Here is a 27,316-nt window from a genome sequence, read left to right as displayed (position 1 = left end):
CCTTGTCGGCATATGTTATTTTTTGACTTTTTAATAATAGCCATTCTGATTGGCAATGAGGTGGAATCTCATTGCGGCTTTGATTTGCAATTGGCTAATAATCAGTGATGTTGAGCTTTTTTTTTTAGTCCCATTAAATTGCCATTAACATTCTTCACAGAAATAGAAAAGACTATTTTAAAATTCATATGAAACCAAAAAAAGCCCAAAACTCAAAGCAATCCTAAGCAAAAAGAACAAAGCTAGAGGCATCATACTACTTGACACCAAACTATACTACAGGGCTACAGTAACCAAAACAGCATGGTACTGGTACAAAAACAGACATATAGACCAATGGAACAGAATACAGAACCCAGAAATAAGTTCGCACACCTACAACTATCTGATCTTTGACAAACCTGACCAAAATAAGCAATGGGGAAAGGATTCCCTATTCAGTAAATGGTGCTAGGAGAACTGGCTAGCCATATGCAGAAAATTGAAACTGGACCCCTTCCTTATACTACATAGAAAATTAACTCAAGATGCATTAAAGACTTGAATGTAAAACCCAAAACTATAATAACCTGGAAGACAACCTAGGCAATACCATTCAGGACATGGGCACAGACAAAGATTTCATGACGAAGACACCAAAAGCAATGGCAACAAAAGCAAAAATTGACAAATGGGATCTAATTAAACAAAAAAGCTTCTGCACAGCAAAAGAAACTAACAACAGAGTAAACAGACAACCTACAGAATGGGAGAACATTTTTGCAATCTATGCATCTGACAAAGTCTAATATCCTGCATCTATAAGGGACTTAAAACAAATTTACAAGAAAAAAAAAACACTAAAAAGTGGGCAAAAGACATGAACAGACACTCCTCAAAAGAAGGCATATATGTAGCCAACAATCATATGAAAAAAAAAAAAACTCAACATCAATGATCATTACTTTAAAATATTATGGGATCACCATCATATATGCAGTCAGTTGTTGAGCAAAAAATCGTTATATCGCACATGATTAAACGCACACACATACACACTCACATAAATACATACAGAAAGAGAAAAATGTTTACTATATATTTGACTTTAAGGTCCATGGCAGGTGGGAGCCTTGTTCCCTTATGTCCCAAACATCAGGGACCTCAGTTATATCCCCAGGATTTGCATAGAGTAAGAACTTAATATATAATGAATGAACGAATGAATGAATGAATGAAAATATCTCAAAAATTCATTAATAGTGTATGTTAATATTGGGTCCTTAGGAATTGTTTAAAATTTAGACATATAAGGGAACTTAAAAACTGCCTACTCCAAAACCTTTGTTTTAATAATGGAGACGCACAGGTCCAGAAGTATCTTTTTTTAAGTAAAAAAAGCCTGTTTTTAGCAGACCTAAAATGTGAAAATTTCAGTTAGGTACGCTTTGCACAGCATCATCCGCTTACAAATAAAATATTTTGAAAACAAGGAGCAAATTCCTAAAGTAAAATTCTGAAATAATAAGTGACAATTGAAAATGAAATTAAAACCCTCAAGTCTATTTTCCATTTATTCAAGACAAATAGTATTAATATAAAACTTTAAAGTAGTACAATGTACTGAATGTTTGTGTCTCTGCAAAACTCATATACTGAAATCCTAACCTTCAAAGTGATATTAGGAGATAGGGCCTTTGGGGGGGTGATTAAGTCATGAAGGTGGAACCTTCACGAATACAATTAGTGCCCTTATAAAATATGCCCCAGAGAGATTTCTCAACTATTCTGCCTAGTGAGGTTAGTGAGAAGACAGCTGTTTATAAGGAACAGGCCCTTATCAGACGTTGCATCTGCTAGCACCTTCATCTTGGAATCCCCAGCCTCCAAAACTGTAAGAAATAAATGTCTGTTCTTTGTTAGCCACCAAGTCTATATTTTTTAACAACCTGAATGAAGTAAAATAACAAGTCTTATAAACAAAGAGAACAGTAGTTTAATTTTACAATTTAAATACAAGGAAAAGTTATTTTTGCCTTGCATTGTTAAATTTCACATTTTGAGATTTAAGACTTAAGGAGCATTAAGGACATAAATCAGCAAAACTGTACCTTTTTGCTACTTGCAGAAAAGGCTATCAAAGTTTTGCTGAATCAGATTATAACTTTTTTTGTGTGTGACCAACCTAGATGGGTTCCTTCAACAAATGACAGAGTGATCATTCCAAACTGATGTAATCCATCAAAAACACTTTTCTACATTCAGCCAAGCAGCAACTCAACTGATTCTGACAAAGAAGCTGAGAAGGCTGATTAATTCTGGGGTTTTAAATAAAGATCAGCAAATCATTCCCCAACTCAAAAACATGGACTTATAATGTTCCCGTCTCAGAATAACTGAAGTATAAAGGCATAAAAAAATGCATGTAAACTACCTAAATGGGTCTAGCATCAGTCACTTCCAAATTTTTTTAAATTATTTGTATTAGTCAAAATCTAAAATGCAAGTTCCATTTTAAAAGACAAGGAAGCAATTCAGAATTTCTCTAAATGAACAAGAGTATTTTTGTAATCTAAAGCAAACTCAACATGTCTCAAGTAATCTTTGATTTGCAATCTAAAGCAAACTCAACATGTCTAAAGTACTCTTTGAACAAAAATTAAATTTTGGAAATGCTCTTCTGTTTCCCTAAATTTCATATAACCTGATAGTGGTAATGAGATTCTGCTTATTAAATATTTTGTTCAATAAATATCTCAAAAAATCTATAACATTAAAAGCAGACCATATTCATTAAATAAATGTAAATCTCAACTTGCTAATTTAGATTCACTTTTCCAAAAGGTACAAACATGTCATCAAACTTCAATTGAAGCTTGCTTTTTGTCATATTTATGCAGAAAACTTTTGCCAAACAGAGAATATGTTAGTTCAATGTGAATAAAACTAATTTTGAGTACTCTTACATATTTTAGAAGTATTGAACTTTCTAGGAATACTTTAGAAATATATTTATAGATCTTGAAGTTAACAAAAAAGAAAGCATAGAAAAAACTGGAATAACTTCACAGAAAACAAATCTCCATGGCTTTACTTGATAAATAACCATTCATACAAATTATTATGTTTACATTCATATTTAGTCTTTGAAACTGGTCCCTCAAGAGGAAAATACTGAATTAAAGTAATTTTATAGTATACTTGAAATTATCTTTTTCACTTAACATACAGCCAGCAATCTGGTAAATCTGCATACCACCATGTGTTTTGTTTTAAAAATTGGTTGTTTTATTTCAACTGTTTTGGAAGTCTTTAGTGGTGTCATTCACGCACAGTTCGTTTGCTAAAATCGCCACCTGTCTCACTTTAGTGTTTTTTCCGTTTTATGTTATGTGCTTGGTCTTTAAAGGCTTTTGGCTTCTAGGAGCCTAGATTTAAAATTCTGCCCAGTTTGAATGTTCACTAAACTGTTCTTTTCATACCGTCACAGAACACCAGAATTTATTAGGTTGAACAGTATCTTAGAGGTTAGCTAACTCTTCTTATTTCTTCCAAGAAGACACCTAAGACCAAGAAAGGTAAAGTAACTTCCCCATGGTTAAACATGCATTAATAGTGCTGCCAAAATGCTCTTCGAACTCACTAAGGCAAAACTCTTCTGATTCTGAAGTTTCTTATTTTGTCAAGGCACCACTTTTTTCATCTCTATAAAAACAATATTTGCTTCATAAGCACTTACCCCTCAATGCAGGCAGCAGAGATCTCTCCTTCTTGTCATCACATTTGTTACATTCACTGAAGTACAGCAGTAAGAAGACATCAACAAGAACCCACATCAGTGAAGTGGCTAGAACCACTTTGCAGTAAACAAATCTCCTCATGTCTTTCCTTGATTTCTAGTTAACACACAGATTGAAGACAAATGCTACTGTGATAAATCCAAGCCACACAGGTGAACTCCAAGATGAAAGCAGGATACATTCCACTGTATTAAAAAAAGAAGAAAATTTCATTAATTGTACACATAGATTTTTGGATAAAGAACATATAACATGAAATGTATGACTTGTTTGATGTTCTCAAATATATCAGTACTCAAGCCTTCGAATCCAAAATTAAAAGCCTAAATAAATGAAAGTTGCTAGCAAGCTAGTTGGCTAACATTTTAATACCTAATACTAGATCTGCAACTACTCTTCTAGGCCCTTGACAAACTATTTGATTCCTTTAAGTTGTACTGTAATGAACTTAAAGTCATATCATGATATTCTTTATAGCTCCAGGTTGTCAAATAGTGCAATTCTGACTTTACTCTAATTCAGTACTTCTGACTAGCCAATAATTCTGAAATAGAAATCATCCTGGGATACAATATATTATAGTGGCTAAAATCTGGCATTCATAGACACGTCTGGGTCTGTACACCTCCTAAGAATGGAAGACTTTCTAAGTCACAGTTTCCTCATCTGTATAATGTGGATAGAAATGCCAAAGCTAAACCTCATTTGTTATGAGGATTATGTAGAATCATACTTATAAAGCATCTTGCAGAACAGATAATTAATAAAACATAAAACAGAGCTGGGCACGGCGGCTCACGCCTGTAATCCCAGCACTCTGAGAGATCGAGGCAGGCAGATCACCTGAGATCAGGAGTTTGAGACCAGTGTGGCCAACGTGGTAAAACCACGTCTCTAGTAAAAATACAAAAATTAGCCAGGCATGGTGGCACGTGCCTGTAATCCCAGCTACTCAGGAGGCTGAGGCAGGAGAATCACTTGAACCTGGGAGGTGGAGGTTGCAGTGAGCTGAGATCACACAACTGCACTCCAGTCTGGGTGACAAGAGCAAAACTCTGTCTCAAAAAAAAAAAAAATACATACATACATAAAAATAAAATAAATATATAAAACAGAAAAAATTGTTCTCATATTCTTAAGCAGAGCAATTGCAAGACACAATCAATAATTACCTAGCCTCTAAAATCCTAGCTGATCTGCAGAGAAAGTATCTACGATAAATGTGTGTTTAAAAGAGATAGCACGCATCCAATTTATCAGGGGAAAGAATATATTAACATAAATGATTTAAAATAATCAGAGCAAGAATTCTAAAGGCTATAAAAAAGATATATACATAATTATTAAGATACATTTTTCAAGTGTAGAATGAATACCTTACACTTATTTGTTTTATTTATACTACATTGAGCATTTTATTTATACTACTACATTTGTTTAACTACCTGGTTAACCAACTTTTATCTATAAAGTAAGTAAATCAGACAAAACATAATCCGATATCATTTGTTACATTTCAAATAATATCGAGTAAAATGTAAACTTATTGATGTGAATAAGATAAGTGATGAAGTTTTGACAAAGCTATTTAGGGTGAACAGTATTAAGTACAAAGACATTTGAAATATTTCATAAATGTTTGTCTCAAAAAAATCAAACTATAATTTGATGAGCACAAGCTCTTTAAATTAACAGCAGCTGACAGCACCATAAAGCAACAGAAATTCTGTTGCCTGTTATAACCAACCTAAACTAGCAACAAATTCAAAATTCACATAAAGCGCCAGTTACGAAATAATTATTGTAACAGATTTTATTTTAGTAATTACAAAAAATACATTTACATTTATTCAAAATGTATATATATACATATATATATGTAAAATGGAGAGATATATGTAAATCCAAAGAATACATGACATTTGGGTTTTTTTCCTTAGAAAAAAGTAACATGTTATTATCTACTTTGTTTCATTTCCACTTTAATTTTCTATAAAAATGATAGCTAAATATTGGATATCAGCCTCTAAACCTGATAATAAAGGAATGATTATCCCATATTTATTTCCTGTTACTGTGTACATTCTTTTCTAAATTTGAGATATGAAACAAGTCAAGCTATCAAATGTTCTGTCTTCAGTCTTAAGATAGGGTAGATCCTTTCACTTTATTGTAGAAAATAATTCCATGGAGAAGTACCTATAACATTGATGGTCACTACACAACCATCCCCAAGTTTATAAGGAGTACCATTAACATAAATGATCCTGGAAGATGTAAACAGCACCATCCCTGGCTCTGTCATCAAATAAAGGGATGACCTTAGGTAGGTATCTTGCTTCTCAGTGCTTCATTTGTTTTATAACATGTTTCCTGCCCCATCAATCTCACAAAATATTGTGAGGCTTACGCAAGATAAAGAATTTTAAAAATCGTTCAAGAAAAGATGAAGAATATTATTATAATAGAAAATCTGAAATTACTCAGTATTAATTAAATATTAAAATGTCTAAGATAAGTCATTTCCTAATAAGAGCCTAACAGTTGAGGTTATTGAGAATTTAACTTTATTTATGATAAAAAGTCAAAATTACATATTATTGCCACTTCAAGCAGTATTCAAATTATCCTAATTTCATAGCCTGCCAGTGCTATATATTAAGACATTAGCACTGAAATAATTCTAACTATACCATTTCATGTGAAAAACTAAGTTGCTGTTTAAACTTCTTATCTAATTATGAAACAGACTCTGCTTATATTTTTTAATTTTAAAATTTACCTATATTTTGAAAACACCTACACCTTGAAAACAGGCTAAACTTTGTCATTCACAGAGATCTAATCCCCTGGCACTTATAAAATAATAATCTTATATATTGTATTTCAATATTCCTCTTAAGAGAAGAAAACTGAGCAGAAAAATGGTACTTTAAACACAGAATACTAACCAACGTAAGCACAGTTGGTGGCCCAGGTTTATTTAAGGGAATCAGCATCTGTATTATGTTTCTATTCCAGGAAACCCCTATTTATTTGCAAATACTGTTCTGTTTCTCAGTCAGAAAATCCAAGTTCTTCAATATCCCTGGCTTGCCAAACCAGTGTAGTGCATGAGCAACTTGCATAAACTACAGATTTTCTATCCAATACTATTACCCTTTTTCTAATTGTTTCAAAAACATTAAGTAATGGTATCAGCAAGATTGTCTGTTACAGGATTTTTACTTGAAAATGTGTACCATATTTCCTATCTTTATTAAAAATTGATTTTAAGGCTAGGCACAGTGGCTCATGCCTGTAATCCCAGAACTCTGGGAGGCTGAGGTGGGCGGATCATCTGAGGTCAGAAGTTCGAGACCAGCCTGGCCAACATACTGAAACCTTGTAACTACTAAAAACACAAAAAGTAGCCAGGCAAGGTGGCCTGTGCCTGTAATGGAACGGAGATTGTGCCATTGTACTCCAGCATGGGCAACAAGAGAGAAACTCTATCTCAAAAAAAAAAATTGATTTTAAATATAAGAAACAAAATCTAGATAAAGCTTAGGGTTTTGTAACTATGTTATTAAATTAAGAAGAAAAAAAGCTTTTGCTTTTGCTTTGGATTTTATTTGTTGTTCTTTTTTAATTAGGAAGTTATTACTTACTCAGGGAATCTATTTTACTTGCTATTAGACATATTTTTATCTGTAGTCATAAACTTTCTTTTGTAGAAAATTGTGTAATGGGAGCAAATGTTTTCAGTCTATTTTATGAGGCTATCCTTGAGGCTGCCAAGGGATCCTGGAAACTAGTGTAAGGCTGCTGGTAATGCTTCCAGAAGTTTCAGGCACTCAGCATACTTTAAATGTTTTAAATAGTTAGGCAGGAGCTTCTGTGAACTAATAACCAAATAATTTTGCAGTTTGGTTTATGGGCTGATAAATGTAGTGAGTAAGCCCTGAAAAAATACCATAAATTAGCTTCAGGTCTGACTGATAGGAAAACAGATCTTTGTATGAATAAAGATAAGAAATTAGCCGGGCACAGTGGTTCACACCTGTAATCCCAGCAATTTGGGAGGCTGAGGCAGGTAGATCACCTCAAGTAAGGAGTTTGAAACCAGCCTGGTCAACATGGCAAAACCCTGTCTCTATTAAAAATGTAAAAATTAGCTGGGTGTGGTGGCGGACTCCTGTAATCCCAACTACTCAGGAGGCAGAGGCAGGAAAATCACTTGAACCTGGGGGGCGGAGGTTGCAGTGAGCCGAGATTGTACCATTGCACCCCAGCCTGGGCAACAGAGCAAGACTCTGTCAAAAAAAAAAAAAAGACAAAAACTTAAGTTAAACCCAAGAAATCCACTCACAGCCTAAACCAAAGTGTCCACTGTAATAACCACAACACACTAAAGGTTAAACTAAGAGACAAGCCAACAAATATAATGCTAAATAAATGCCTTTTACTGAAAGATGGTAGGAGAAGCAATAAACAAAACTGAAAACAACAACAACAAAAAACCCTCATTTGCATATACACTAAGGAAAGGGAGAATATTGATAACATAAAATTCAATTCTCAGGAGGGAACCTAACATAGGCTGTCAAAGAAAACATTTCAGAGTTACATTGTCATGATTTGAGTCTGGCTTCCAACACTCACTAATTGTGCAACTTGATTCAAGTTCCTTAAATGTTTAATGCCTTGGTTTTCCTACTCACAAAATGTGAATAGTAGTAGTTACCTTGTAAGGCTAGGATGAGTACAGGGATGTAACACGTAACCTCTTATAACAGTGCCTGGCACATAAGAACTCAATATACGTTAGTTATTATTACTAGTAGTAACACATATTGTTATCATCAGAAACATCATTCTAAGAGCAAGAAAAAATAATGAGGAGTCCCCCTACCCACCCTTGCAGAAACATTGCATGCTCAGTGTGTAGGTGTTCAGGGGATTGGAGAACAAGAGTACCACAAAGCAGAACTATTTTAGATGTAGTTTCTAACGTGGTATGAGTCACACAAGGTTTTACAATAGTGAAAACTCATTGAACTGTGCACTTAAGATCAGTGCATTTCACTCTATGTAAATTGTACCTCCCTTTTAAAAGTAAATAGGTATCATATGATTCCCTGATATCATCAACTTTTGATTAAATAAATTGTAGTCACAAGTTCACCAGATAACAGAGCTTCTACTTAATGCCTTTCTGATCTCATTTCCTACCATGTTCACATCAGTCACTTATGTCTCCTGGCTGTTTCTTAAATATACCAATTACTAGCTTGCCTCAGGGCATGTGCGATTGTGCTTTGTCTGCCCAGTCATAGGTTCATGGCTTCCTGCTCTTGTTTCCTGCAGATCTTCCTTCCTTCCTGCTCAAATGTCACATCACCAAGAGCTTTCCTATCAGCCTATATAAAACAGCACACACACCTTACTCACTGTCTTCTCACCCCACTTAATTTTCCTTCTTAGCAATTATCACCCCCAATTTATTGAAAAATTGTGGGGGGTTTTTTGTTTCTTATTTGTCCCCCTTTCTTAAATGGTGGTAAGCTATATGAGAACAGGATTACGCTTCTCTTACATACGCCCTCTCTCACTCCAATATATTTAAATTTTAAAACTCCAGCATTTGTTGTTATGGGCTGAATTGCCCTTGCCTGCCACGTTCCAAAAATTCATAGGTTCAAGTCCTAACCCCTAGTATCTTAGAATGGAACCATAGTTGGAAATAGGGGATTTAAAAAGGTAATTAGACAAAATGAGATGTGATGGGTGGACCCTAATCTAATATGACTGGTACCCTTCAAGGAGGAGATTAGGACACAGGAAAATCATATGAAGACACAGAAGAAGGCGTCCATTTAGCAACCACAAAAAGAGGACTCAGAATAAAATCAACACTGCTGACATCTTGATTTTGGACTTCTAGCCTCCAGAAATTTAAGAGAAAATATATTTCTGTTGTTTAAGGCACCCAGTCTGTGGTATTCATTATGGCAGCCCCAGCAAACTAATACACTGGCTAGTTAAATTCACTTTCCTATACTCTACTTCTACATGCAAACAAGTGAACATGGCTGTCATGAAATTCCCAAATTATTCCACCTCTTCTCATTTTAAATCTATGAGCCTACACTGCAGTGGAGTCCAAATCAATCTCCATCTTTCAGACAACAATTTTGCAGCTTATTTGACTTCCTCATACTGTCATCTCCACACTTTCTTTTTCTCATGGCTGATCACTATGCATCTACATTTAACAGAGAACATATAAACAATCAGAGAATTTTGCATACTGCCATGTTAAATGTATTGCTTGCTTGTTTCTATTACTACCATACCAAATTCTACAAGTCCAACTGTTACCCTGGTGAACTGTCCCTTTAAAGAATGCAATGCCCTCTGCCCTCACATATTCAAGGATTTGACTAATGCACTTTTCTCTTCTGCATTAGTTTATCTTCTCTAACAAGTCATTATTACCAATGTGCGAAGATGTTATATTAATAATAATCTTTGAATAAAGTAATTTCACCACACATCTCTCTTCAGGTACCCCTACATCCATCTATTCACCCTTAATGTAAAACTGTTGACAATAATTACGTATGTCTATACATTCCTATCCTCCCATTCTCTCTTAAACTTCACAGGCTTTCGGTCCTGCCACTATGTGGAAACCTTATGTGATAAGGTCAGGGTCAAATCCAATGATCAATTCTTAATCATTATCTTACATAAATACTCAACAGCATTTGGTATAGGTTGGCCATAAACCATGTACTCCTTTCTAGCAATTTGTTTCTTTCACATTCCATATTTGATTGTGCAGCAAATTCTGTTGGCTACACTTTCAGATTTGTGCCACTTTTCACCAATTCCACCACTACAACTATAGACCAAGCAGCCACCAAGATTTTGAAATGCTGCCTTAGATTGTTTTAAAAAAACAGTTTTATTGAGATATAATTCATATATCTGATAATTCACTCATTTAAAGTATACAATGCAATATAGTCACACATTGTGTGTCTATCACCACAATCAATTTTAGAGCATTTCCTTTCCTCAAAAAGTAAACCACTCCCCTTTGCTAGAACCCTCAATCCTACCATCATCCATAGACATAGGTAACTACTAATCTGATTTATTGGCTATGAATTTTCCTATTTTGAATGTTTCATATAAATTGAATCATACAATATGTTGCCTTCATGACTGTCTTCTCTCACTTAGCACAATGTTTTCAATGTTCATTCACATTGTAGCATATACAAGTACTTCATTTCTTTTTATTGCCAAATAATATTCCATTGTATAGCTATATATATTTTATTTATCCATTCATCAGTTGATGCACATTTGTGTTGTTTCTACCTTTTGACTACTATGAAAAATTTAAGCTGTTAACATTTAGGTACAAATTTTCTGTAGACATATGTTTTCATTGTTCTTGGGTACATACCTAGGTGTAGAATTGCTTGATCATATGCTACGCCTTAGCATCTTAAATGTACCCTCATTATAATCTAGTCTTCACACAAAAGGCAGGTGGTTCCTGTTAAAATTTAAATTTAATGGCCAGGCACAATTGCTAACGACTGTAATCCCAGCACTTTGAGAAGCCAAGGTGGGCAGATCACAAGGTCAGGAGATTGAGACCATCCTGGCTAACACAGTGAAACCCCGTCTCTACTAAAAATACAAAAAATTAGCCGGGCATGGTGGCACATGCCTGTAGTCCCAGCTACTCAGGAGGCTGAGGCAGGAGAATCACTTGAACCCGGGAGGTGGAGGTTTCAGTGAGCCAAGATCATGCCACTGCACTCCAGCCTGGGTGACAGAGTGAGACTCTGTCTCAAAAAAAAAAATAATAAATTTAAATAGATATCTTCCCTGTTCTGCTCATTATTGATCAACAGCTTCTATCACATTTAAAATAAATTGTAAATCCTATCCTTGGCCTGAAACACAAGTATGGTTCATCGCTAAGAAGGGATGGTGGGAACAAGAATATTTATGGCTCTCTTTGATAAAGGTGCCTACATCACCATCCTACCTGGTTTCAGGTTACAGGGCTGCTGTTTCAGGCCAATCAGTCACCTCCAGCCATACCACTGTGGCCCATGAAACTAAACTGGGTCATATTTGCTGGTTTCCAGACCATCTACAGTCTGGCAATGTTGTGCCATTTGTTGCAAAGGCCACCTAATAATAAAATGATAGTCAAGGTATTAGATTTTCCAAACTCAATGCTCAAGTCCATTATATAAAATGGCATTGTATTTGTATATAACCTATGCACATATTCCTGTAGTCCTTAAGTCATTTCTAGATTATTCATAACACCTAATACAATGTAAGCGTTATGCAAATAGTTGTTATGCTAAATTATTTTTATCTGTGATTTTATTGTTGTATTTCTATTTTTATTGTGTTCTTTTGCAAATATTTTCAATCCAAGGTTACCTGAATCTGTGAATGCAGAAACTGCAGACACAGACAGTTAACTCTACTGCTAACTGAATCCCTCTACAATGGCCTATGTGGGCAAACATGGGAGGTAAAATGAGTCTCTGTATATTTTGTAAAAAATGTCTCTGTTCCACTTGCATTTAACATTTTCATATGAAAGCTCTGGGTTAGAGTAATAGAGGATTGGAGAGAAGAAAAGCAAAGCTATACTGAAATAGGGCACACAAAATTTCATGGCTGTGGAGAAAGCAATAACTCTGACATCTGGGGAAGAAATGGCTTGTACACCAAGAGTTGTGGGGAAGAGGATGGGTTAATTAATGCTCTGTTTGTCATCTAGATCCAGAATCAGAGCCTGGCAAAATAATCATATGGCCTGCCTGAGTGAAGTAGCATCTGTGGCTGACAATCCAGCCTGCTGTTCCATTTGTCATCCCTTCCAAGTGCTATGAAACAGAAAAACTCATGTGGGCATGGCCAGTCCTGAACTGCTCTGCTGTGCCCAATGCCATAAATGGCTGCTCCCAAAAAGATACCCTTCCTCCCACCTAAACAGACACAAGAACTTGCATAACATTGTTTCTATCTAGCTGATGGAAATTCACTTGCTTCTCCTGATGTCTGAGCACTTTGGCTTATGCCATGTAAACAATCCAGGCTACTACTCTTCAGTGACATGGCACATGCTTAATCAGACCAATGTAATGATGATCCAAATAAAGTTAAATAAAAAATCCTGATTGGACAGACTTGTGTCCCTTTGGGCTATATGTTTGCATATGGGCTGAGTGAGCCATAGACTCTCTCTCCATGGAAATTCAGATTCTATTAAATCACCTATTGCAATGATAACCAAAGATAAGCAGTTCTATGTAAACTCCCTTGTATCAGTTGTGCTTGATAATACATTGTTCTTAGACTACTACAGTTTGGCTTTATAGAATAAAACCTATTGATATCCTCTTAGACTTATTTACAGTGACTGAGTCCAGGACCATAGGGAAACATGAGTAAAGTCAAAACTCCAAGTTGGCCTAATCCTGTTGTTAGAAGTTCTGTTCATAATAGCCTTCTATAAATACTGTATGAGAAAAACTAAATAGATCTGACCCCAGCCACTGTCATATTATTTAGGGTGTTCAATGGAGTGCCATAATCACATGAAAGTTCACCAGAAGCCAACATGATGAAAGATCAAAAGCGGATATCACTGAGAGACACTTCTCCACTCTCATAAACTCCTAATACTTCTTGCTGGGGATGCCAAGAATGCAAGGCCCCAAACACCCCGGGCCACTTTTCATAACTGTGTTTGCAATAAGGAATATTGAAAAATGTTTATTATAAAATAGTAGCTTATCTAAGGTTATTGGTCTTTTTCTGTAATGCAACCCACCATGTAAGTAGGAATCCACTGGGGCTATCCACATACCCTCAATAGGACACAGGAAGCAAGTGGAACTCACACAAACACATATTGTACTTCTATAGTCATAGCATCTTCATAGAATGGATATCTGCATATGGAAGCATGTGTGAAAAGACCAATATGTGACAAACTGCATTGACACATGACATCTGATGGCTCATGTACTTCCTGTGCCATGAGTAAAAAATATCCTTTGCTCTAATACAGAAGTCCATTCTGCCCAAATCCATGAAATAATAACAAGCTAACTTTTAGCTTTTATGTGAGGTAAAATCAAGTTGCAGAATCTTCACAGACCTGAGATCATCACACACAGATAAAGCAGGAAATATGTATGTGTGTCTGTCTGTATAAATTTTCATATTCCCAGAAAATTTATAGATACACTCACTAAACTTGGTAATCTCTGAACAACAGAATTTACAGTCTTCTGCAAGCTTGAATTTTTGCTACAATCATGTATTACTTTAAGAATAAAATTACCACCTTAATTATAAAACTAAAATATTCCTTTCATTTATCCAACAGATATAATTTAGTGTCCACATAAGTGCCAACACTGTGCTAAGGCATTAAAGATACATTCAGAAAAATCCTCTGAGATGCTATAAAAGATGACCATCCCCAAGACATGCAGTCATCAGATTCTCCAAGGTCAACACAAAAAAAAAAATGTTAAAGGCAGCTAGAGAGGAGAGGCAGGTGACCTACAAATGAAACACCATCTGGTTAATAATGGACTTTTCAGTAGAAACCTTATAAACCAAAAGAGACTGTGGGGCCTATATTCAGTATTCTTAAAGAAAAGAAAGTCCAACTAAGAATTTCGTATCCAGCCAAATGAAGCTTCATAAGAGAAGGAGAAATAAAATCCTTTTCAGACAAGCTAATGGAATTTGTTATCACCAGACCCACCTTATAAGAGGTCTTTAAGGGAGTGCTAAACATGAAAATGAAAGACCATTACTGGCCACCAAAAAAAAAAAAAAAAAAAAAAAAAAAAAAACCACTTAAATAGCCCACTGACACTATAAAACATCTACATGATCAAGTTTACATAACAACAAGCTACTATAACAACATGATGACAGGATCAAATCTACACATATCAGTATTAACCTTAAACATAAAGAGGCTAAAAGTGGGGACACTTAACAGGATAAACACCCCACTTAAAAGGCACAAAGTGAAGATTTGGATAAAGAAGAAAGACTCAAGCATATGCTGACTTCAGGAGAACCATCTCAGATGCAATGATACCCATAAGCTCAAAGTAAAGGTATGGACAATAATCTACCAAGCAAATAGAAAGCCAAAAAAATATTGAGTTGCTATTCTAATATCAGACAAAACAGACTTTAAAGCAACAAAGATCAAAAAAGACAAAAGAAGGATACTATATTTGCAACCAACACTGGGGCACAGAAATTCTCTTCTTAGAAACCTACAAAGAGACTTAGATAACCACACAATAATAAAGGGAGACTTCAACACCCAACCGACAGTATTAGATAGATCACTGAGGCAGAAAACTAACAAAGAAATTCAGGACCTGAACTCAACATTTGACCAAATGTACCTAACAGACATATACAGAACTCTTCACCCCTTAAAAACAGAAGATGTATCATTTTCATCTGTACATGGCAAATACTCTAAAATCAATCACATGTTCACCCATAAAGCAATTATAAACAAATTTTAAAAAATGCTGAAATCATACCAACCACTCTCAAACATAGAGCAATAAAAATAGAAATCAAAACTAAGAAGATCTGTCGGGCCAGGTACAGTGGCTCATGCCTGTAATCCCAGCATTTTGGGAAGCCAATGCAGGAGGATCACCTGAGGTCAGGAGTTTGAGACCAGCCTGCCTGACCAATATAGTGAAACCCCATCTCTACTAAAGATACAAAAATTAGCCAGGCGTGGTGGCAGTCTCCTGTAATCCCAGCTACTGGGAAGGCTGAGGCAGGAGAATCACTTGAACCCAGGAGGCGGAAGTTGCAGCGAGCCAAGGTTGCGTCATTGCATTCGAGGCTGGGCGACAAGAGCGAGACTCCATCTCAAAAAAAAAAAAAAAGAAAGAAAGAAAAAAAGAAAAAGAAGATCTGTCAAAAACATACAATTACATGGAAATTAACCTGCTCCTGAATGACTTTTGGGCAAACAATGAAATTAAGGTAGAAATCAAGAAATTCTTTGAAACTAAGAAAAACAAAGAAGTAACATGCCAGAATCTCTGGGACACAGCTAAAACAGTATTAAGAAGAAAGTTTATAGCACACATGAAAAAGTTTAAAAGATCTCAAATTAACAACATAACATCACTCCTAAAGGAACAAGTAAAACAAGGGCGAACTGACCTCAAAGCAAGCAGAAGGAAAGAAATAATCAGAAACAGAGCTAAACTAAACTAAATTTAGATATGAAAAACCATAGAAAAGATCAATGAAGCCAAAAGTTGGTTCTTTGAAAAAATAAATAAGATTAATAAACCACTAGTTAGAATAATAAAAAGGGGGAGAAAATTAAACACAATCATAAGTGACAAAGGAGACATTATCACTGACTCCACAGAAATACAAAAAACCTCAGATTATTATAAACACCTCTAGTAACACAGACTAGGAAACAGAAGAAATGGATAAATTCCCGGGTGAGTTCCAAAACTGAATAAGTAATAAAAAACCTACCAACCAAATAACGCCCTGGATGAGAGGGATTAACAGCCAAATTCTACCAGACATATAAAGAACTGGTGCCAATCTTACTGAATCTCTTCCCAAAAATTGAGGAGGAAGAAATCCTCCCTAACTTATTCTGTGAGGCCAGTATCATTATCATACCAAAACCTAAAAACAAACACAATGAAAAGAGAAAATATCAGGCCAATATCCCTGATGACCATAGATGTAAAAATCCTCATAGAGGTAAAAGCAACATACTAGCAAACTGAATCCAGCAGCGCATTGAAAAGCTAACTCACCATGATCAAGTAGGCTTTATCCCTAGGATGCAAGGTTGGTTCAACATACGTGAATCAATAAATGTGCTTCAGCACATAAACAGAACTAAAAATAAAAACCACATGATCATCTTGATAGACACAGAAAAGGTTTTCAATAAAATTCAACATGGCTTCATGTTAAAAACCTTCAACAAACTAGACATGAAATGAATATACCTTAAAATAACAGCCACCTATGACAAAACCGCAGCCAACATCAAACTGAATAGGCAAAAGCTGGAAACGTTCTCCTTAATATCCAGAAAAAGACAAGGAAGCCCACTCTCACTACTCCTATTCAGCATCATACTGGGAGTCATAGTGAGAGTAATCAAGCAAGAGAGAGAAATAAAAGCTATCCAAATAGAAAGAGAGGAAATAAAACTATCCCTGTTTGTGGACAATAGGATTTTGTACTAGAAAACCCTACAGTCTCTGCTAAAAGGCTACTAGATCTGATGAACAATTTCCACAAAGCTTCAGCACACAAAATCAATGTACAAAAATCAGTAGCATTTTTATGCACCAATAATGTCAGAGCTGAGATCTAAATCAAAGAGGCAGTCCCATTCACAATAGACACACACACACACACACACACACACACACTCTTAGGAATACAGCAATACAGCTACCCAGGGCAATGAAATATCTCTACATTGAGAATTACAAAACATTGCTGAAAGAAATTAGAGATGACACAAATGGTTAAACAGTCTATGTTCATGAATAGGAAGAATCAATACTGATAAAATGGCTGCCCAAAGCCATTTACAGATTCAATACCATTCCTATCAAACTACCAAGGACATTCATCACAGAATTAGAAAAAAACTATTCTAAAGTTCATATGGCACCAAATAAGAGCCCAGATAGCCAAAGCAATACTAAGCAAGAAAAAGCCAGAGGAATCACACTACCTGACTTCAAACTATACCACAAGACTACAGTAACCAACACAGCATGGTACTTACTGGTACAAAAACAGACATAGACCAGTGGAACAGAGGAAAGAACCCAGGAATAAAGCCATACACTTACAGCCATCTGATCTTCAACAAAGTCAAAAAAACTAGCAATGAGGAATGGACTTCCTATTCAATAAATGATGCTGAGATAACTGGCTAGTCATATGCAGAAAATTGAAATTCCTTTCACCATATGTAAAAGTCAACTCAAGATGGACTATAGACTTAAATGCAAAACCTAAAACTATAAAAACTCTAGGAGATAACCTAGGAAATATCACTCTGGACACAGGTCCTGGCAAAGATTTCATGATGAAGATGCCAAAAGCAATTGCAACAAAAACAAAAATTGCCAAGTGGGACTTAATTAAATTAAAGAGCCTCTGCCAAGCAGACAACAAACAGACAACCCTCACAACCCTCAGAAAGGAAGAACGTATCTGCAAACTATGCATCCATCAGAGGTCTAATATTCAGAACCTATAAGGAACTTAAATAAACAAGCAAAAAACAAACCCCATTAAAAAGTGGACGAAAGACATGAACAGACACTTCTCAACAGAAGGCACGCATGTGACCAACAAACATAAGAAAAAATGATAAACATCACTAATAATTAGAGAAATGCAAATCAAAACCACAATGAGATACCACCTTACACCAGTCAGAATGGCTATTAACAATTCAAAAATAACAGAGGTTGGTGAAGTTGTGGAGGAAAGGGAATGTTTATACACTGCTAATGAGAATGTAAATTAGTTCTGCCAATGGGGAAAACATTTGGAAGATTTCTCAAGGAGCTTAAAACCAAACTACCATTTGACATAGCAATTTCATTAGTAGGTATATACCCAAAGGAATATAAATCATTTTATTATTAAGACATATATATGTGTATGTTCATTGCAGCACTACTCACAATAGCAATGACATGCAATCAACCTAGATGCCCATCACTGGTAGATGAAATAAAGAAAATGTGCTAAATACACACCATGGAATACTATACAGCCATAAAAAGAACAAAACCATGTCTTTTGCAGCAACATGGATGGAACTGGAGGCCGTTGTCCTAAAAGAATTAACACAGGAACAGAAAAACCAAATACAGCATGTTGTCACTTATAAGTGTAAGCTAAACATTGAGTACACATAGACATAAAGAAGAAAAAATAGACACAAGGGCCTACTTGAAGGTGGAGGGTATGAGGAGGTTAAGTACTGAAAAACTACCTTTTGGGTACTATTCTCATTACCTGGGTGACGAAATAATCTGCACACCAAACCTCCACAACATGTAATTTACCCATGTAACAAACCTCCACCTGCCCCCGTAAACCTAAAATAAATGTTGGAAAGAAAAATAAAATAAAATGCAGATTTCAATACAGTAGGGCTGGGATAAGGCCGGGGATAGCACGTGTCTAACAACCTGGGGTGATGCCAGTGCTGTGGCCCACTCGACCTCACATTGTCTGATAGGCAGGTACTGTGATGTATTTTCAACTTTTCTCTTGAATTAAATAAAAAGAAATATGAGAACAAAACAAAACAGACAACAAGACACAATTCCTGCCTTCTGTCTCAGGATCCAGGACGGGAGATATACAAGAGCAGTGGATTAGGGATAAGAAAATGATGTATGAAACATATGGAGTAATTCCTATATGTAAAACTCCTAACAGATAGTTTTTATACATAACTACAAATGTTGAGAGAATGAAGTGACAAACAATACTTGGCCATAGAGTGAGTGAAATAAGGGTGGAGATAAATTTACAGAGAATGTTTAGAAAGCAGTAACATTTTATAAGGCAGATGTCCTGTGTCAAGGCAATTTGTTACACATAGCTCTCTTCAGCCATGCTTGAATTTAGGGATATTCATTCTATGAAGATGCTATGGCTGTCAAAACCTAAAATATATGATATTGGGACTTTAAAAGGAATAGATTATTATTAAAATATAATGAAATTAAGAAGTCCTCATAAAGAAAGCTTTTAAAAAGGAATATATGGGCCTCAAAAACATAATGAAATTTAGTGATTTTAAAAGTCCTATTCATCAACCTAAAAATTTATCATAGTTCATTTGACATAGCATTTAATGACTGCTCAGTATTCATCTTATAAAATGGCAAACCAATGATTCAAGCTTGTTCATTAATAGTCATCAAGAGGGGAAGGGAGAAATTCAGAATGTTCAAGTAGATATAAAACTAGAGATTGAAAACAACACTAGAGCATTTAGACAGTTCCCAGTAGACATCTATCAGCTAGCTGGCCATCTTCTGCCATAAATCTCCTGATTAAAAAGAAAATAAATGTTTCCACTGAGACATCAAACCATTAGAAAATCTAAACCGCAGCTCCCTAGTTGGCCTTAAGGCTTCTGAATTCTTCATGACAAAATATGTAAGAAATATATTACAAGTGTTCTTTCTTTGAAATGTGTAGAATAATGTGGTTATTTCTTATCTAGGCTTCCATTTCAAAACAGGGGCATTTATTTGTAGAAAATAGTGAGGAATAATATATTACCTTGTAAAATTGTATCAGAGTCACTCCGATTAGTTTGGTTGACAATTAATGGGGGATAGAAAGTGAAATAAAGTCAAACAAAAGCACGGAACGCTAGACACAAAAGAACCCCCAGTAGCATAAAGGGGAGATGAAGAAGGGGCTTTTACAGGGTACTCTAGAGGTATACTAAAATTGCACAAATGTAAACAAAGTTTTATTTGTCTGCTCCTATATTTTAATGATTGATTTTTAACCACATCTTATCCATGGAATAAATGCACTCTTTTCTTAAACTAGTTAATAAAGTATTAATAGGTGAAACAGTCATCTTCTTCCACTGGGGAAAAAACAAAACAACTCATTAAAGCTTATATAAACATATTTAATAATTTGACTTGTAGCTTCGGTTTTTTTCCTGCAAACTTCCTGGTTAAAGTTATTAATTATAAGTTAAGTGCCTTAAAAGACAGGCAATTAGAGGGAAGAAGTAAATAATTACATAAAGAACTAAATACTCCAAATATTGAATACTCTCCAATTAATTAACAGTAAAGTAAAAGTTTCAAGTCCTCATGGACTTAAAATTCATATTCTCATTAGCAAAGCAAACTTGTCATGTAACATTGCTAAAGATGATAATTTGTCAATCAATATAAAGCAACTAATATAATGGAGTGTATAATCCATTAATAGAAAACACAGAGATGCTAAAAAATAAGAAAATCTGCCACAAATATAGAAGAAAAGGAAAAATATAATGCAAGATATAACAGGTAAGCAGAGATTACCATTATGTGTACAAGCACATGAAAAGCCAACCTGTAAACAAAGAGACATTTCCCCTGTCATTCTGCAAAAGTTCTAATTAATTTAATTAATAACTGTGCATATTAAAGGACTGTAAATCAAAATTAAATACTATTTGTAACAAAATTATATTTTAGCAAAGATGGGATAAATGGGTCCTTTCTTTCTTTGCAGATAGAAATATAAATTGGTAAAAACATTTTTGGAAAGAAATAGCGTTTATTAAAAATAAGATTTTTGACTCATTTTCTTAAAAATTATCATATACTTTGAAATAGTAATTTCTCCACTGAACACTGTTTTAAATACCCCATATTGAGAAAAGGCTTTAAGTTAAGAGATATTATGACACTATTTTTAAAAATTGCAATGTCTACTTATGTATGCACTATGATTGCAACTGTTTTTTAACTTATTCATATACAAGCATTGGAAAAACATGCAAATGTGGGAATTTTCATTGTGCTTCTCTAATGCGTTTTGTGATTTTATATAGTAACTAGAAATAGTATCTATTATCTGAATAATGGGGAAGATATATGTTTTATTTTAAAGTAATAAGAAAATCACCAACAATAGTGATACGGACTAAATTTCTGACTCATCTGATATTTGTGCCGATGTGTACATGAGTACATGGCACGCACACGGTAATGAAAACTGTGCAAATATAGACCAACAGACCCAAAGGACTGTCAAGGGTTATTCACAAAACAAAATACATGAGAAAGAAAAGGAAGACAGAACTCCCCATTAAAACGAAGCCTGATTTAAGTAATCTGTTTCCAAAATTCTAACTTTTACTAGTCTCTAGTATTACAGACTCTGGAAAGATAAGAGTTTGCCTCAAATGTGAAATTATTTTAAAACTCCACATTCTTTTGAAGAAAATGGCTAACTTTTCAAACCTGGACTCTTAACCAAAATTCAGGAACTCTCTCTTTCTAGTTGTATGTGTGGCTTTTGTTTAAACAAATACAACCTTAAATCCATCAGGACCATATTTAAAAGTGATTATTTAAAGTGGAAAAGACTACTCACTTCTAACTATTCTCACTATTGCAGCCTGTATTTCCCTCAAATCCAATTAAATCTTTAGAAAAGAAAAAAACACCAATAAATTGTATATTCATCTCTTGCAAATAAATTTTAATATATTGAAAACATATATACTTGGACCCCAGAACGTTATTCTTTTTTATATGATTTAGATTAAAATCACATGCAACTTGAGGTATCTCAGACTCTTAGTGATTTCTGCTTTAGAAAAGCATTGTCTCCTATTAATAGTATACTACAATTTGAAAAATCATGATTGACAGGCAAGAGAAAGAAATAAAGTGTATTAGAATAGGGAGAGAGGAAGTCAAACTATCTTCGTTTGCAGGTAACATGATCCTAAATCTAGAAAACTCCATCATCTCAGCCCAAAAGCTTCTTAATCTGATAAGCAACTTCAGCAAAGTTTCAGGATGCAAAATCAATGTGCAAAAATCGCTAGCATTCCTATACACCAACAACAGGCATACAACCAAATCACGAATGAATGTCCATTCACAACTGCCACAAAAAGAATAAAATACTTAGAAATACAACTAACCAGGGAAGTGAAGGACCTCTTCAAGGGGAACTACAAAGCACTGCTAAAAGAAATCAGAGATGACACAAAACAAATGGAAAAAACATTCCATGCTCACGGATAAGAAGAATCAATATTGTGAAAATGGTCATCCTGCCTAAAGCAATTTATAGATTCAATGCTATTTTCATTAAACTACCATTGACATTCCTCACAGAATTAGAAAAAAAGAATTTTAAAATTCATATGGAACCAAAAAAGAGCCCGAATAGCCAAGACAATCCTAAGCAAAAAAAAAAAAAAAAAAAAAAAAAAAAAAGCTCGAGGCTTCATGCTACCTGATGCCAAACTATACTATACAGCTAAAGTAACCAAAACAGCATGGTACTGGTACAAGAACAGACACACAGACCAATGGAACAGAATACAGAACCCAGAAATAAGACTGCACACCTACAACTATCTGATCTTTGACAAATCTGACAAAAACAAGCAATGGGGAAAGCATTCCCTATTTAATAAATAGTGCTGGGAGAACTGGCTAGCCATATGCAGAAAATTGAAACTGGACCCCTTCCTTATACCATATACAAAAATCAACTCAAGATGGATTAAATATTTGAATACAAACCCAAAACTATAAAACCCCTAGGAGAAAACGTAGGCAATACCATTCAGGACATAGGCACAGGCCAAGATGTCATGACAAAGATGCCAAAGCAATTGCAACAAAAGTAAAAATTGACAAACGGAATCTAATTAAACTAAAGAGCTTCTGCACAGCAAAAGAAATTATCAACAAAATAAACAGACAACCTACAGAATGGGAGAAAATTTTTCTAATCTATCCATCTGACAAAGGCCTAATATCTAACATCTATAACGAACTTAAGCAAATGTACAAGCCAAAAACAATGGCATCAAAAAGTGCACAAAGGGCATGAGCAGACACTTTACAAAAGAAAACACACATGTGGCCAACAAACATGAAAAAAAGCTCAACGTCACTGATCATTAGAGAAATGCAAATCAAAAACACAATGAGATACCATCTCACACCTATAAGAATGGCTATTATTAAAAAGTAAAAAAACAACAGATGCTGACGAGGTCATGGAGAAAAAGGAATGCTTATATACTGTTGGTGAGAGTTTAAATTAGTTCAACCATTGTGGAAGGCAGTATGGCAATTCCTCATAGACTTAGAGGCAGAAATGCCATTTGATCCAGCAATCTCATTACTGGGTATATACCCAAAGGAATATAAACTGTTCTATTATAAAGATACATACAGGCACATGTTCATTGCAGAACTATTCACAATAGCAACGACATGGAATCAATCTAAATGTCTATCAACAATAGACTGGATAAAGAAAACGTGGTATATATACACCATGGAATATTATGCAGCCATAAAAAGGAATGAGATCATGTCCTGTGCAGGAACATGGATGGAGCTGGAAGCCATTATCCTTAGCAAACTAATGCAGAACAGAAAACCAAATACCACATGTTCTCATTAATAAGTGGGAGCTGAAGGATGAGAACACATAGACACATGGGGGCAAACAAGATACACCAGGGCCTATCTGAGAGTAGGGGGTGGGAAGAGGGAGTGCATCAGGAAGAATAGCTAATGGATGCTGGGCTTAATACATAGATGCAGCAAACCACCATGGAACACATTTACCTATGTAACAAATCCGTACATCCTGCACATGTACCACTGAATTTAAAAATAAAAGTTGGAAATTTAAAAAAATCATGATTGACATGCTGCTATAAAGACACATGCACATGTATGTTTATTGTGGCACTATTCACAATAGCAAAGACTTGGAACCAATCCAAATGTCCATAAATGATAGACTGGATTAAGAAAATGTGGCACATATACACCATGGAATACTATGCAGCCATAAAAAATGAAGAGTTCATGTCCTTTGTAGGGACATGGATGAAGCTGGAAACCATCATTTTCAGCAAACTATCCCAAGGACAAAAAACCAAACATCGCATGTTCTCACTCATAGGTGGGAATTGAACAATGAGAACACTTGGACGCAGGAAGGGGAATATCACACACCGGGGCCTGTTGTGGGGTCGGGGGAGGGGGAAGGGATAGCATTAGGAGTTATACCTAATGTAAATGACGAGTTAATGGGTGCAGCACACCAACTTGGCACATGTATACATATGTAACAAACCTGCATGTTGTGCACATGTACCCTAGAACTGAAAGTATAATAAAAAATACATGATTGAGATTTAACAAAAAAAATCAGATTCCAAAATCAAATCAACATGAAGAAAATACTCTCCCTGTTAAAAGTAAGCAAGGTAGAGTATGATTCTATTCAAAAGCCAAAAAAGTACATAACTAATACAGTAGTAGTATATAACGAATGTAATTGGTTCTATTATAATTTGCTGTTAATCCAGCAGAACAGCAATCAACATTTTATTTTCCTTTTCACTTCACATTTCTGGCAAAGATATGTACAAAAGCAGCAATCTGAATTAATGAAACCTATTAACTAATACATACATTTTATTCTGTTTTTAAATATCTAATCTAAAAATGCTATTTCAGGCCAGGCACAGTGGCTCACGCCTGTAATTCCAGCACTTTGGGAGGCCGACGTGGGAGGATCACCTGAGGTCAGGAGTTCAAGACCAGCCTGGTGAACATAGTGAAACCCAGTCTCTATCAAAAATACAAAAATTAGCCAAGCATGGTGGCAGGCGCCTATAATCCCACCTACTCAGGAGGCTGAGGCAGGAGAATTGCTTGAACCCGGGAGGTGGAGGCTGCAGTGAGCCCAGATCACACCGCTGCACTGCAGCCTGGGTGACAGAGGGAGACTCTGTTTCAAAAAATAAAAAATTAAAAAATAAAAATAAAAAATAAAAATAAAAATGCTACTTCAAATGACCTTATTACTTTAATATAATTATTAAATAATATATCTCTGAGTTTCTAAAATATTCATTTCCATTTATCACTTCATGCCAGTCATTGCTAATTAAAGCAATTTCTGAAAACAATTTTTCTTTCCATATTATCCACCAGAAGAAGTTAGCTGTGCGGAACATGGTAGTGGACTGGGGGAAGGTGGAGAGTAAGGGTTGGGGGAGGAAGGATTATCACCTACCTAAGTTTGCCTCAGCGATAAAGTTTCCTTTCTTAAAATGAGTCTCTATAATTGGTATGATAGCAGGGAGAAGCAATTAGTTATTAACAGACAGCTTTTCTAATTATAGTTTATTTTTGAGACAAGGATAAAATTCTAAAAGGAAACAGTCCATACATTTTCTGTAAAGATTATATATTTTCATAGCTTAAATGGGAAAGGTATAAAGCTTCAAGATCAAAAGATCTGTTTAGTCCAAGGAAAATCTTCCACTATTTATGTGGCAGAATGATTATAATATTTTCTTTTGATTTTGAAAAGCATAGTAAATACATTCTAACAACTGACTGACATCAGAAGAAATCAGTAGGTGTACTCCAGTACAAAGTATCTTATCTATTAACTTCTGTGAAATGAAACAGTGTTCAATCTGAGAAGAAAATATTGGAATGATTCCCCTTCCTGCAAAAAACCATAATCAGTACAAAAATTCTCTGATTTCCCACATCCATTCAGCTCCACTCCAGCAGAATAGCAATCAATGTTTTATTTTCCTTTTTGCTTCACATTTCGGGGAAAGGTATGTACAAAGACAGCGATCTAAATTAATAAAACCCACTAACCGATACATGGATTTTTTTTCTATATGTCATTTTAATTCCTGGTTATTCCACTCCATATTTTTAAAATTATAGATGTATTTTAACATATTTAAATTATGTTTATCCTTATTATATTTCTAATATCCCTTTTTTATTCATCTTATTTCCCATCCATAGTCTTTTTTCAATTATAAAAACCATCTGACCTAGATTTTTTATTTCAGTTTTTAATTGGCTCTGCAGGATATATTTGTTAGTTGTTTGTCCATGTGTCAATTGTTTCTGCCATCTTTTCCAAATTTACTGTATTTTCTTCCTCTACTATGGAGAAAACACTGTATCTCTTGGCCATCCCAATATTTCTTCGTAATTTCTACTTGCATTCCATCTCCCTTCCTCTTACATAAATCCTTAAGGCATTCTTTTTTATTATTATTATAACTTTTATGTTAGGTTCAGGGGTGCATGTGCAGGTTTGTTATACAGGTAAACTGCTTGTCACAGGGGACTGGTGTACAGATTATTTCATCACCCAAGAATAAACATAGTACCCAATAGGTATTTTTCTGATCCTCTCCCTCCTTCAAGACTCCACCCTCAAGCAGGTCTTGGTGCCTGTTGTTCCCCTCTTTGTGTCCATGTGTTCTTGTTTAGCTCCCACTTACAAGTGAAAACATACAGTATTTGGTTTCCTGTTCCTGTGTTATTTTACTTACTATAGTAGTATCCAGCCCCATCCATGTTATTGCTAAGGATATGATCTTCTTTTTTATGTCCATATAGTATTTCATGGTGTATATGTTCCATATTTTATTTATTCAGTCTACCATTGATGGGAATTTAGGTTGATTTCATGTCTGCTATTGTGAATGGAGCTGCAATGAATATATACGCCCATGTGTCTTTATGGTAGAGTGATTTATATTCTTTTAGATATATACTCAAAAATGGGATTGCTGGGTTGAATGCTAATTCTGTTTCAAGTTCTTTGAGAAATCATTACACTGTTTT

At 35.0% G+C, this 27,316-nt stretch overlaps 1 protein-coding gene across 7 annotated transcripts in view; it reads right to left on the bottom strand.

Moving 5' to 3' along the window:
- The window catches only part of GALNT13 (polypeptide N-acetylgalactosaminyltransferase 13), a 585,401-nt gene that overhangs the window by 506,671 nt on the left and 51,414 nt on the right, over window positions 1-27,316 (bottom strand). For all 7 annotated transcript variants that reach the window (XM_054478803.2, XM_063647484.1, XM_063647481.1 and 4 more), the window contains one exon: window positions 3,719-3,964. In XM_054478803.2, coding sequence (XP_054334778.1) covers window positions 3,719-3,860 — 142 coding nt within the window. In that variant the 5' untranslated portion in view covers window positions 3,861-3,964. The remainder of the gene's footprint in view (window positions 1-3,718; window positions 3,965-27,316) is intronic.

This window comes from Pongo pygmaeus, chromosome 11 (assembly GCF_028885625.2).
Source record: "Pongo pygmaeus isolate AG05252 chromosome 11, NHGRI_mPonPyg2-v2.0_pri, whole genome shotgun sequence".
Lineage (NCBI taxonomy): Eukaryota > Metazoa > Chordata > Mammalia > Primates > Hominidae > Pongo > Pongo pygmaeus.
Note: the sequence above shows the minus strand (reverse complement) of the source record. Positions and strands in the feature narration are given on the sequence as shown.